This window comes from Amphiprion ocellaris, chromosome 20 (assembly GCF_022539595.1).
Source record: "Amphiprion ocellaris isolate individual 3 ecotype Okinawa chromosome 20, ASM2253959v1, whole genome shotgun sequence".
NCBI lineage: Eukaryota > Metazoa > Chordata > Actinopteri > Pomacentridae > Amphiprion > Amphiprion ocellaris.
This window is the reverse complement of record NC_072785.1, coordinates 8,096,061-8,110,976: the sequence shown is the minus strand read 5'-3', so window position 1 is coordinate 8,110,976 and position 14,916 is coordinate 8,096,061. Positions and strand designations below refer to the sequence as shown.

The 14,916-nt window shown below is 42.4% G+C and overlaps 1 protein-coding gene across 1 annotated transcript in view; it reads left to right on the top strand.

Annotated features, from left to right (window-relative positions):
• Positions 1 to 9,658, top strand: part of grin3ba (glutamate receptor, ionotropic, N-methyl-D-aspartate 3Ba) — an 83,032-nt gene extending 73,374 nt beyond the window's left edge. The window contains exons 9-12 of the mRNA XM_023272154.3: positions 2,452 to 2,603; positions 3,829 to 3,993; positions 5,394 to 5,461; positions 6,314 to 9,658. Of these exons, the coding sequence (XP_023127922.2) occupies positions 2,452 to 2,603; positions 3,829 to 3,993; positions 5,394 to 5,461; positions 6,314 to 7,283 (1,355 nt within the window). The 3' untranslated portion in view covers positions 7,284 to 9,658. The remainder of the gene's footprint in view (positions 1 to 2,451; positions 2,604 to 3,828; positions 3,994 to 5,393; positions 5,462 to 6,313) is intronic.
• Positions 9,659 to 14,916: the final 5,258 nt, after the last annotated feature.

Sequence of the window (14,916 nt, the reverse complement as noted above, 5' to 3'; positions counted from 1 at the left end):
GAAGCAGCAGGCATGAGCAGGCAAGTTTATGCAATTTCTCAGTTTGACGACTATTGGTTTCCAATTGGATTAAATTCTTAATGGTCTGAAAAGCTTGGGGGCTATCTAGTTGAGCGGATCTTGAGGAATGGCAGTAGTGGGCGTCTTCCTATTCTCACAGATTTTGTTTTACACCTCCAAGTTTTGAAGACATAAAATGCGCAATAAAAATGGATTTTGACCATATGGGACTTAAAAAGCTAGAGCGCCAAATGATAGCCCTCGCCAAATGAGTTCACATAATGCTGATTAATCCTAACAGCACCAGATAAATCTCTCTGTATTTCATACTATGGTGTAGATTTAAACACTCTCTGGCGCACCAGTAGCGATGGGTATTACATCAACCAGCAATGATTGGTTTAACCGAGCTGAAGAAGGGAGCGACTGTAGTTATGGAGGCAAAGTAGACTACAGCAACAAGGAGTATGAGGGGAGGGCTGCGGTGGAAGAACCTTGGAAACTTCCAAGGAAAGATTGGGAGGCCCCAGATAAAAACAATTGTAGAGATTACAGTCTATAAAACGAAAATTATCAACTGTGCGCCATAAATCATAATGTGCCTGCAGTGTTCTTGGAATTACTTCAAGCAAGTTTCAGGATTTCCTGACTGAGAACACTGACTGAAATTGATTGAAGTCTAATGAAATTAAAATATTAAAGAAACCAAAGAATAAGAACCCAAAAGCCGAAATTTACAGACTCAATAGATGGTAATAAGGTGTACAGGTGAGAAATGACTAATAAAACTCTCCTTTATAGAGGCATGATAACATAGGAAAAAAAATCTTGACTCTGACATTTCTACTTCTTAATCATGAGTCATGAGTTATTCCCCACAGCAGACTAAAGGTTCACAAGGTGATGCTGGATCAAATTCTTGCAAATAAAATTTTCATTTACATATAAGTGATCTACAGTACAGTAATACATCACCACAGGCTGAGCTCTGCCATGTGACTGCAGCTGAAGGGAATATCACTGTGCATAAGAAGCACAGTCAGGTAAAATATGAGCATATTTGCATCTTATCCACCAAGGGGAGTCTAGAGGGTGAAGTCAGAGTAGACTCCACTCTAGCTGGGATCAGACTATTTGATATGAGCCTAAAAATGGCCTGATCTGGCAGAGGAGGCATTGGGAAAGGAAATGAGTATGAGATATGACATTTTGCAATTTCATAGTGGAGACCAAGCCTCATGATCTTGTGATGCTGCACAAGACCTGGAGGCCTGAACTTTTTTTCGGCCTCTCACATAGTTTGACATCTCCATTGATTTTGACATTTCTGATCCCAGAGGTTCATCTGTAATTTGTCTACTGCTCTACAACCTTTGCAGGTCAAGAAAGGCTGCTTGCTAACATTTGTGGATCATGGTCCTCTGATAGATTTTCATATGCTTTTGTAGTGAGAAGCTTCTCAGATGCTAACAAGGGACGCAACAGGCATCTCAATTAGGGACTGGCCAATGTGGGTTTTTCATGGCTGATTCTGAAGCCGATTATTGGAAATCAAGATAAACTGATAATCAATACTTGGAACTGATAAACATTTCATAGTTTGGGGTAATCTGTTGCTGCCTCGTAACTTGGTAACTAGCCATTAGCATAGTCTTAGCCAGTGGGAAAGTAGCTAATTTCCAGATTGCTTGGGTTTCTTGGTCAGTTTCTGCAGATTGTGTCTCTGCTGAAGAGACAGATCTGTCAGTTAGTGCACATTGCTAAAGCTAATCTTACTTGAGAAAGATATTACACTACTCCAGATAGTGTCAGCCACAGGCCTGACAAAGATGTGGTGCTGTGTAAGGCTGTGGGTAGGTAGGATAGAGCTTTTGTGGGCGGCGGCTGGAGCCTATCCCAGCTGACTCGGGTGAAGGCAGGGGACACCTGTCGCAGGGCTACATACAGAGACAAACAATCACTCTCACATTCACACCTACGGGCAATTTAGAATGATCAGTTAACCTCAGCATATTTTTGGACTGTGGGAGGAAGCCGGAGTACCCGGAGAAAACCCACGCATGCACAGGGAGAACATGGAAACTCCATGCAGAAAGATCCCGGGAAAGCCGGGACGCGAACCAGGGATCTTCTCGCTGCAAGGAGAAAGTGCTAACCACTACACCACTGTGCAGCCCAGGACCAAAACAGTGCACTTAATTTTTCAATAACTGGCTGATAAATATTAGGATACCGATAATCACAAATCCCTATCTTAATACCGGAACTTTATCCACTATGTGTTCTCTTCCCACCGGTTTTGCACTTCATCTCTTTACACAATCCAGGAAAAACCCAGGAGAATGTTTTTGCACTGTGTACACATTGTATTCTGCCAGGGTACATCGTTTATTCTGATCACACCGTGTCATTTTTCTCTGTATTTACATCTGTGTCTGTCTGCTCTTCCAGGTTACGGTATAGGTCTTCCCCAGGGCTCCCCTCTAACCCGCAATGTGTCAGAGTTCGTGAGTCGCTACAAGTCAGATGGCTTCATGGACATGCTACATGACAAATGGTATAAGGTTGTACCCTGTGGGAAGAGAGTCTTTGCAGTCACCGAGGTAAGACATCGGTGGGTGTGTGCGCTCATGTACGGCGTACGTGTATTGTGTGTAAAGCAAAGCCTTGCTGCTGCTGTACTTCTATAAATGAGTCTCCTTTTGGGACGCAGACAAGATTGCCTGCCAGCTAAGCACACATACACTGACAGACATTTTCACATACACACACAGACAAAGACATACAATCACTTAAACCCATTCCTCTTTACTAACCTTAACCAGAGTTACAGGCACGTACTGTCTGAGTGTCCTTACTTATTTGTGTCTTGTGCTACAGAGGAGTACTCCGAGTTCTCACCCTCCCTTTTTCCGTTCACGCTTTTTAAAGTACAGGGAATCTCTAGACAGAGCACACTGTCTGTATCTATATCATGTGTTTGTGAATAGAGGAGCTTCTTAGCTCCCTTTGGCCAACCCTTTTAAATCCCACTTCAAAGTTGAGTCATATTATAGCAACAACCGCAATTACTCAGTCACAGGTTTTTTCCAATGAGATGGAAACCTTAACTTCACCCTGCATCAAGAAGTTATTACTATTCATCCCATTTGAAGCCTGGAGAGTGGGCTCTCCTCGGGAACAATGTAGGCGTTAGTGCGAACTTGCCCTCTGGATTGGGAGCAAAAGGAGGTCAGTGTTGTCGCTGATGAATTTGTCGAGTCAGCATGGGGCTAATTGCCATCAGAGGTAGTGCAGAAATGAGCCGGGTGGAGGAAACATGATTAGGGAGCAGTGGAAAAAGCTCACCACTGCCTTTTCCACTTCCTCCAGGCCGGTGAAAGCCTCATATGAGATAGACATTATGTCAGGGGAGATGTGGGCAAACCAAATGGGTACAAACTGCTCTTCAATTAACCATCAATTAACCATCATCTCTTTTTACCATCTTCCCTCCTAACTACTGTTTCTTTCCATTACTCTCAGTTTTGCCTCCCTCTTGTTTCCTCTCCCTGCACATCCCTTTTCTTCCCAAACATGTCTTTTACACTGTTGCCCTCTTCTCTTTATTTCTCTCTTATGGGCTTACACAGCCAGGCCAGACATACAACAGCAGAATATCAATTGCATGTTCAAAAAAGGTGGCCTAAATGGTAATTATGTAAATATAAATCATCAATCTCTGTATTTTTCCTCTCTGTCGGCTTAAGTCTTCACTAATCTGTGTCACTCCCCCAACTTCTCTCTTTCTCTCCCTCTCATGCTCTCTTTCTGTCACCGCCCCCTCAGACTCTACAGATGGGGATCCAGCATTTTTCAGGCCTGTTTGTGCTGCTGTGCATGGGGGTGGGTGGAGCCTTGCTGACCTTGGCAGGTGAGCACACCTTCTATCACCTCGTCATCCCTCGCCTCCGGCGCACAAACACACTGCAGTACTGGCTGCACACCAGCCAGGTGAGTACACGCATATCGGACGCATGCTGCATGCATGCACACATTCTCACATGCTAACGCTATATGCACTCCAGCACAGCAAATATGCTCAAAATCACTGTAATCTCCACATTACTTTTTGGTGTTCATGCACATGCAAAGATGTACACATATGGACACAGCTGCACATATAAGCATGCTGCTCTTGGTGAGATATCCTCACCCCCTGGAGCTCATTCTTTTCTTGCAGATAACCTACTCCCTCTACTGGTAGAAACTCATAATAACAGTCAAAAAATAGACAACATTCTTCCTAAAACTGGATTATACACTATGTTATATAGGACAGATTCAGTTAAACATTTTAACATTAAGCTAATTGCATTGATTAACACAATTCAGCTGCTTTGTTAATCACCCAATTAAGTTCTAATGTGCTCTATGAATTAATTGGCTAATTTGGACTATTTAAGTTAAGCAAAAAGTTAATGACAGCTTCCAATTGGCTGTGCTTTTTTTTTTTTACAGATTCATGACCACACATTGTGCATTTATGACTTTATTAGTTTAGTTTTTCTCTTCTAAGACAGCTCATGTATAAACATCTTATGTAGCTCATTAAATGTAACCATTCATTCACATTCCCGTCTGCGAAACAGTTCAGAAATGTGCTTCATTTTTTTATGATATTCGATGTTGTTTCTCAGCGAAAGCAAATTAACAAATCTGATCCTGCAGAGAATTTGTGTGTTTATGACAACGTACACCAAAGGAACCACAAATTGGGAATTTAAAGGTCACATTTTGTTTTCTTATGAAACTCTGGCCATTACCAAATGAGGCGCCTGTGGCCATTTCTGAGTGAATAATGGGAACGAGCTGTGTGAATATCAAGACTGCTCACATTTGTTTGCTACATCTCTCTAAAAGGGCAACCACTCCCGGGCAGCCTCTAGCGTTCATCACAAAACAAGCTCAGCTATTTGAAAGGATGGCGTCAGCATAGGTCCCTAAAGATGATCCCTATCTATAGTAGAAGACTCATTTTCCCCTCACAAATCTTCAAATGTGTATAGACTCGGCAGAAATTAAAGCATAGTCACACCTTTTAACTTAGTTTGGAGATGTTCAGACTGAATGAAGCACTTTGATACTTAAATCGAAAAAGGGCTCAAGCAACTGATACTTTAACTTCTCTCCAAATTGTAAGCAGAGAAGAACTGCCTCTCACTGAATTCCAATTATTGGATTAAATTATTCAAAAGAGCACTACAGCAGGATTTGTGAGGAATAGCTGTCACAGATGTTCTATGCAACTAGATAGAATAACAACTCTGAGAAATTCATGTCTCCTGATTCATTTCCTCCTCTGATGAAGTCATAACAAATTGCACATTGCTAATCATCTTTTTTACTTGCAGAAAATCCACAGAGCCCTCCACACCACGTATGAAGATGTTGGAAAGGAGATGACTGGCCTCGACCAAAAGTAATGCAGTCACTGGCTGAAGGATTTCATACTTGGTTGCCCCTTTTCCTCCTGTGTTTTGGCATTCAATATTCAGTTTAATGCATGTTATTTCATTTCATTCGAGATATTTGTGAACTCAAATGTCATTTAAGTGCAAAAATCCATTCATCTTTTTAAAAACAACAGCTAATTTATCAACATTACTTGAGATGCATGTGACATTTTGGAAAGCACTCCTTATCCGCTTTCTTGCTTTAAATACCACACGTCTGCACAGTTAAATAAAGCTGCAGACAGCTAGCTTAGCAGAACATAAAGAGTGGAAAATGGGAGAAATAGCCCAGCGCTGTCCAAATGCAACAAAATCTGCTTACCAGCACCTCTAAAGCTCACTAATTAAAGCTTTTATATCTTGTTTAATCTGCACTTGGCAGCTGCTGACAGCTTCATATGTACCATAGAGTGTCTTATCAATCCTCTCATCCAACTCCCTGCAAGACAGCAAATAGGCATATTTCCCAAAATGTCACATTATTTCTTTTAAACAAATCAATCTGTATTAGAAACAGGTTGAAATGGTCTCGCTACTCTGGCAGATTGTTTCGCTTTTATGGCTTGATAACAAAATTAATTGTTGGAGTTTTTTTTTTTGCAGTGTCAGTCCCATAATGGATTCATGAACCAACATGAACCTTGTATTTAGTTAAGAATAACTCAAACAGATAAAAATTCTTATCAAGACAAGATCCAACGTGATTTTGAATGCAATTATCCTACTTCTATATTATAGGAAAATGTATCCTTGTACTGCTGCACAGTGTATCTCACTGGATATATGCCCTTTGCTGTGATCTTCCTCTCTTTCACTAGCCCCTCCTCTTGTATCTCAGAGAACTGCACCCTTCACAGGAAGCAGCATCACCCTCCTCCTCCGTCTCCTCCCACTTCCCTCCCTGCTTCCACTACAGCTGGTGACACCGACAACTCCTCGCCGTCCCATGAACATAAGGAGAAACGTGTCCACTTTGACCTGGAAACGCTTCACAGCTACCGCCTGCGCACACACACCGCGTCGGTTCGCGGCCGGCCCGGCATGGTCGGCCGTCCTGGCCTCGGCCTCGGAGGTTTGGGGCTGGGCAACCTGGGGGGGTTTATCTCTCCCCCGCAGATCAGCCTCCACGCCAACGGGGGTCCCGTCTCGACTCTGGCCTCCACCGGTTTGGTGCTCACTCCGCTGGGGAGCAGGGCTGCCCAGACCAGCCTGTGGGAAGGGGAGCTCCAGGAGCTGCAGGGGAGGATCGAGACATTCCGCACCCAGCTGAGGGAGGCTCTGGCTCGGAGGGCTGAGATCCAGAGCAGCCTGGAGAGGGAGAGGAGTGGACTGGTACGCAGGGACACCAGTCTGGAAAGGGAAAGGGACAGACAGAGGATACAAACTGTTAACACAGACAGAAGCAGCTCCGCTCAGCCCAAACTTCCTGAGAGAGACAGGACCAGCCAGCTGCAAACCCTGAACAATCAGCAGACAGGGAGGGCTAACCAATCAGGTGTCCCCGGGACTGCGGACCCAGCGAGAAGCAGCCAGTTAAACACAGTGAACAGTTTGGACAGAGGAAGAGCCAACCAGTTGCGCTCTGTTAACACTCTGATGGGGGAGAGGACTGTCCAATCACGCACTTCCACTAGTTTGGAGCGAAGTCAAGTCAACCAACAGGGTGCTGGAACTGTCCAGTCACGGAACACTTCCAGCCTGGACAGACAGAAGGCTAACCTATCACGCGCTCTGAACGCTTTGGAGAGGACAAAAACCAACCAATCAAGTGTAAGCAGCGGGACTTGATTAGCTCTCTGAAGGAATCCAGAGGGACTGATGAGGTGTTACTTGCATAGCCGCGGGAAGATGGCTTTGTCGTCATGGGTTAAGTTTGTGGGAAGATTTACAGTATATGTTTACTCACATCGTTACTTACTGCAACCTAATAATTTTCACACTTGCTTAAAATGACAACTAAAAAAAATTAACTGCAACCTGTGTGCTGATAAAACATCATCCATGCAGTCATAAACGAGCAATGTAATATTTAAATGAATTATCAACGATATCTCAACATACCAGATCAGACGAATTCCCTAAAACCATAGTGCTTATTATGGAAACCAAGAGGAGGAACCGTGAACCACAACAAATAAAGTTGTGGCTGAAGAGGCCTTCAAGCACATATGGACATCAGTGACAAGAGCACAGAAAAATCACAGTTAGCCCAGTGTAAAAATTAAATAAAAATGCATATGCAACGGGAGCTGCAATAGCTGCAAAAAAATCTGTTTCAAATAATTCATGTAATAATTTCCCAAAAATGTGAATAAGAACGGAAGAAACTGTGAGGAAAGAGTGGCACAGACCTAAAACAATCACAAATATTTAAAAATCCACATAAAATTGAACCAAGCTTTATGTGTGTTGTATTCCTGTGTGTAACGTCCTGCTATTGTTATATGCCCAAATGTGTCAAAAATACATTTTTGGATATTTTTATAGCAAAATCCCACCCTTCTCTGTGTCAAACTTTAAAAGGTGTCTTGCAATTCCCACACAGATGCTTTGAGATGCTAATTTTCTTTTGTGATTTGATGATTTCTACCTTAAAAACGATGCAAAGACAGGACGTGATAGGGCTGTTTTTTGAAAATTCATGATAATGGACAATGTTTGTTATACTATTAGTGGTGAAATGGATTCAAGCAGTTTGACCCTGATACTCATTTCCACCCCACAGCTGCCGAGGTTGGTTTAGTATTGTGCCACTCAAATTGTCTTTTTCCATATTGTTACCTTGTATTAGTGTCATTATAGGCAAGACAGGGGGTTTAAAAAAGTGCATTTTTTTACTTTTCTTCTTTCTAATCTGAAATGAGGAACAAATTTTACACAGGGGTCAGCTCACTCAGCCGAGGAGGCAGGTGCATAACGGGTTCTGTGGCTCAGAAAGGAGTTTTAAGTCTGAGAAAATAACCCAGTGATTACAATGAATAGTGAGGGCTTTATAGCAAAGCTTGCAATACAAACTGAGGCTGTAAAGGCCAAAGAAAGTCTATTAAAAATATGCTGCTGGGAAGCGAAGAACCCATTCCTGTTTTTTTTTTTTGTTTTTTTTTGTGCTTTGACTCACACTGGAGACAAATAGTCGTGCTATTTCAGCGTCTGCTGCTTTACCATCTTTTTTTACAATCTGTTTCCTGCGAGTGGCCCAACTTTATAAAAGTGCAATACTAAATCACTGCAGAGCCCCTTTAATTAAAAACTCAACCCTTTCCTGTATAAGGGGATTGAGTTTGGAATGAATATGATTTTCATTACTGAGGGAATCATGACTCTGGCAACAATCTTGCACTGCAATGCACATGAATTTAAAGATCTGTTTACTCAGTCTCTGCAAATCTGAGTGAAACCTCATCTTTAGCATATCTTTATTGATTATTAGAATAGATTTATACTTTTAGAATGATTTCCTCTTGCATGAGGAGGACAATTTTTTGCTTTTTGCTTAAACAGAAATGTATGCTTCAAACCAATCATGTGGAATGATGAAGGTTCTTCAGACACTTGGCTGTATTTGAGACTTTTATTCAGTTGCTCAGTCAACCACTGGAGGGAGCTGCTTCCCGCGGCTATGGACAGTTTGTGGATGTTTTCTTCCAGCAAAATCAAAAGTATATTCATTTAAGCAATTGACGAATGAGGATTCGTGGCAGGCGGAAGGTGCATTTTTGTCCTGTTGTTGTCACGCAGAGGCAGAAGGGAAAATGGGTTTTCTGAAGTCACTCCAGCACTAATGCAATGTCACCTAATTGTATTGAGATACTCAGTTTTTGTGTGTCTCTCAATGCTTTAAAACAGGTGTTGGGGGTTTCAGCAGCCGGCGGAACTGATAGACACAGATTCTGATTTGAATTTGAGGCTTTTCTGACGGTACTGATGTACATTTAAACATTTCAACCTTTGCTGTGGTGTGAAGTGGTTGTGTTCACATGCCATGGTGTCTATGAGAAGAAAAAAAATATTTTAGGTCTATATTGAAGAAGAGCTTGTGGTACTGGATATTTAAAGAAATACTTTTAAATTTATCCCTTATGAAAAAAGTTATATCAGCATATTATTGAATTTTACCATAAATGGTCATTCTCATGTTTTGAAATAAACATTTATATACTTATTTTTCTTGCATTATCTCATATTTTGATCGAAAGCTTTTTGTGAGAGGAAATGTTTGACCTCTGAGGATGATTTCAGGATAATGCACTCTAAGTCAACAAAGCGAGCACGTTGTCAAATTACTTTGATAAATTTCAACCCCATCAACCCCATTAAAAAACCATTAATCCACTAATTTCACCGCATAAGTGCACGGCCATTAGATCAAATGTTAGTTTAATGCTTTTTGCAGAAAATGGGTTTCATTCAATAATGTTAAGGCTGCTTTCTGCATGAATCAATGAACACAGTGGAAAACTTCTTGCACCGGCATTAAAAAGTCCCAAACCAAAGTGTATTTTGTGCAAATGTGTATACATTTAAACTTCTCAGTTCATTAAAAGGGCAAAACAACCCATCAGGTTCAACTTTAGTTTTCCTACTGGGTGAGCTTTAATTAGTAATGAGTAATAAGTGTGAGTGGGCAAATAGGTGAAACAGTACCAGGTTCTTAAAAATATGAGATCTTTTGGCAACTGAAAAAGATTTTAAATACGTTTTTAAAGGTATGGATTAATATACAGATAATGAAATTACGTTTTTTTCTCTACATCAGCAGTCTTAGGGAATAGTGTGCAAAGCAACACCAATTATATTACTAATAATAAACTTATTTCTATAGTGCCTTTGAAAACCAGGTTTACATGGTGGTTTACGTACAAGGTGCTTCACAAAGAGTGAAATTGTGAAAACATTACAGAACATGAGAAAGCAGTGACACTACAACAATGAAAATAAAAAGCAATAAAACATCAGAAACTACAATGAAAACATTCCAAAATAAATTTTGGGGCAGATTTTTGCCTGAATTTGCACCTGATTTTGCATCTAAATGTGTTTTTTCATATATGTATATTGAATTATGTGTCTGAATTTTCAAGATTACTCTTCTTTGAGCTCACCTTCCCACATCTCTTCCCTGTCAGTTATTGCTCACCCAGTATAAAATGTGAGCAAGTGCTGCTGCTCTGTTTGCCTTCACTGATAGATGAAGTCAAAGATAAAATCTCTGATGTTTTGGTCACAATTTAAATTTTTTTTGCCTCAGGTTTTGGGGACTTTTTATGCCTTTCATCTCTGTTTGAACTCGCTGTGTCTGCCACTGTGGTAAACAAAGCAGTAAACCTGCACTCTTGCCTTTGATGGTGTTTCCCCGTCCTCCAATAAAAGTGACATTTCGAGAGATATATATTTATATGATGGCACAAGGGAACTGTGAAAGTGTTAGCTGCACTGGACCAATTGAGCCCCAGCAGTAATGTTCAGTCACTAGTTTGCTCCACATGAACTCCAGTTTACACTTTGCTGCACAAAAAGCCTTTATCTTAAATTAGAACAGTAAGTCGGCATGATGGACATTTTGACAAAATATACTAAACACAGCATGTAGTACTTTGTTAAATTCTTATTCTTTTGAACATGGAATAAGTAATGTTCGAACACATGGTGTCTCTGCAACAGAATGGATGTCGTGAAGCAGCCAAGTACACACTGTATTGGAAATGATAATGGGCAGATTGGGAGTGGAGTCATAGACCAGAAATCACAAGTCAATAATGAGTGTTTCCACAATTTGCATCATGTAGTGCAACATCTGTGCAATGCATAGAGATAACGAGGTTGTTGAGCTACTTGTAGGTTGTTGTCAAACTTTTGCTGAATGGCTCGGTGAAGTTGGTGGACATTTTAAGTGGCAGGATCACATGTCCATCAAGAGCATTTAAAATAATTTCTTTCTGATTTATATGTAGACATTTAAGTGTCTGGTTGTGGTTCTAACTCACATACCAGCGTACATCAGCCAGCTGTCCATGCTCGTCTTTTTCTTGTCACCCAAGGCATTGTGTCATTTGAATAAAGCTGCATTTTAAGGTGGCCTTTAATGGTCACTGGTTAAAGGAGTTAAATGATCCTTTAAAAACCTCAGCTGATGTCGGTGTGAATAAGCTCAAAGGCCAAGAATTTGTCACCACCTGAACAGCTCAGAAAGTTGGCTAAACTGAACTCCTTTCTACCCTTTTTCAGTCAGAAAATAGGTACGTTTGCAGGCTGTTTCTATTTTTGTTCACTGTAGAATTATGCAGTGAAATATTGCCCTAGAGCGAAACTCAGGTGTAGTCTAGAGTACATCTGCTCTGTTAAGTTCCTATCCATTCTGAACAAACCCTCCACACCCACCGTGCCACCCACTGCAGCAGAGTGTTACCATGGAGCACTTAAAGCAATTGATCTGTGTGGGACTCATGGATGATTGTGATGTTTATCTTGTCAGCGAACTGATAAAAACGGGAATACACTGATCTGCATCAATTCCCTTATCCCGTTTTAACTCATTGTCTGTCGTGGACACAAGTCCATTTGAAGTAAAGTGCAGGAAATTGCGGTGGGAATCGCAGGTGGCACAATCTAAGTGACTAGTCAAACAAACGTCAGCGTTCCTGAGGCTCCTTAAACAGGAGGTTTAAGCGCCACTCCACCTGAGGGTGTAATGGTATTGTTTCACTCGTCATGTAATGACAGCTTTCAGCCACACAGCGGCACTTGAACCTGTCCCCTGAGCACATGAGAGTGGACTGTGGAGTGGCTTCACCTGCAGAGAATGACTGCATTATGGACATTTTATTTCCATGGGAGTGTGATGGTGACAGGCTCTCATTTCCATTTGCTACACCTAAAAGCAAAGCCCGCTTCGGATACAAGTCATATATTATCTGAGCGCGTCTGGATGTGCTTGTCAGTCACACCATGAAGTAGCGGCCTGGATAACACTGCAGAGCAAATCATCTCTTCACATTTCATCTGTATTGATTGCATTTCACGTTGCAGGTGAAGGCTTTCTACACCACATAATCACAGCGACATTGATACTGTTTTAAAACACCCTTTATTACCCGACACTGACAATTGTGAGGGATTGTATGAAAGCTGACACTTACTGAAGGCACAATTGATGCCACAACATAATTCCTCAGTGCAGATGAGAGCTAACAACATGTGGGATGGTTGAGAAGTGGATGAGACAGAGATGAGTCGTAGCATGCTGATGATTTAATGCCGGTGCATCGACCAGACTGTAGAAAGTGAAGATAATCACACGGAGATAAAGCCAATCAATCATGCGTTCTTTGCACTGGTTGGATTCTCCCTTGTTGTAATAAAATAAACAATAGGGTCTTTTGTCAGGTGTTTTCAATGCACACCAGAATGTAACAAAAAAAACAAACAAAGCAACAACAACAAATCAGTCCAGTTGCAGAATTATGTGTGCTTTCATAGATGGATGGTTAACTGTGTCGACTATGTGGCGATGATGAAACTAACCTAGATGCTTTCATGCGTCACATATGTAATTTGTGTACTTACTTTATGGTCTGCATTTACTGTACAGGCAAGTCTATGGTGTGTGTGTGTGTGTGTGTGTGTGTGTGTGTGTGTGTGTGTGTGTGTGTGTGTGTGTGTGTGTGTGTGTGTGTGTGTGTGTGTGTGTGTCTGCATGAATGCTCAGCCATGCAAACATGTGCTGCATGTGTCTGCGTGCACATGCATACATGTTGGCCTTTTGCTCAGACGAAGTAACTGGGTCACATGTGCGAACAGCAGTCAAGGAGGATTTTAATCAAACTTAAGAATCCCCAATGTGCATCCCTCCGGCAATCAATTACCATCCAGCTGGGGTTTAACGGTAAAGAGTGCTGATGATGCACCGACTCTCCGCTTGTGGTTCTGGAACTGTGCTCACAATGACCAAAATTCAAAGAAGAGTGGTCTGTGGGAAGCAGAAGAGTGTTCAACCACCTCCACCTCTCATGCCTTTTTTTCTCTCCCTGCTTCTCTATGGTGCTTTGTCTAGTAGGTAAATAGGAGCCAGGCAGCCAGAGTGATGAGTTTATTAGCTCCTGCCAGCTGTGACCAACCCTTGGGTGTTATTGGCGGGGCGGCTGCGTCGGATGTGTGTGTGGTGTGTGTGATGCCGTCGGGGTGGGGGGGCTCCAGGCAGATCGGAATGAGGCTGGGAACAGGAGGAGCGCTGGGGGAGGGAATCGGGAATTAGGGGACTACCCCATGAGAACCAGAGAAACTCCCTGGCAACTGGAGACAGGATCAACACTAAATGGGGCGCCCCCATTCATCGAGCTGTGACACTGAGCCAAATGACAGAGATTGAGAGAGGAGAGGAAGGGTGTGTAAAGGGTGGTGGAGGGAGGGGGTGTGTGCAAATATGTGAATGAGTGTAAAACCATTGGAGGCTGGTCAGCAGGGGACTTCCTACTCTGTGCAAGTTAGTCTGCACAGTTAATCTGCAAGTGTCCCTGAATGTGTCATTTTTACGCATTATTGGCAAAAAATGCAGACATGTGGCTTCTTAAATGGCTGTTTAAGTTCACTTTTAAGCCCCATTAAGAATTGATGACCGTGAGAGCAGAAGATATGGATCCTATCACACTGAGCGTCTTTTTTAAACGCATTTGAAATCGCCAACCCAAGCTCGAACAGCCTTCAGAGGTCTTTTGATGTTAATTGCCCGCAATGTCATTCATGATGAGTCAGTGAATCGCAGAGGTGTCTGTGGGGTTATCACACGGCGTCCACGCTCCCACTGTGGAGGGGAAAATGCGCCAGTGGTCAGCCGCCTGTGCCACACCCTTCAGAGTAAACAAAGGCAAGACCCAACTGAGCCATGATCCCAGATAAAAGCTTAAAAAAGAGAAACAATCAGATGGTATTGACCGACGCAGGAGGCGTATCTGATGCTGAGCCTAATGTTATAATTACAGTGAAATTGCCTCTTGCGTACAGATGAGAGGTTATCTCCAAAAGAAAAAAAAACGCCCCCTCACTTTTTACGCACACACGCGTGGGCTTACGTTTCCTCCTCATGTGCACACAAACACACATGCGCACATGCACATTCCAAAAAAAAAAAACATCCACCCCCTCTTTGTCTTGGTCGCCTCGCTGCTTTGGAGCCCCCCGAAACAGGAATCCAGCAGAAGGGGATGAAAAAAAGGAAAAAGACGAGCGCGTTCTGTGTGTGGACCAGACTGTCTCCTCCCCCAACCCATCAGCCACACACACACACACACACACACACACACACACACACACACACACACACACACACACGCACACACACACGCACACACACACACACAGACACACACACACACCAGAACTCTCTCCTCCCCCTGAACCCTCCCCCCCTCCTCCTCCACACCCCTGC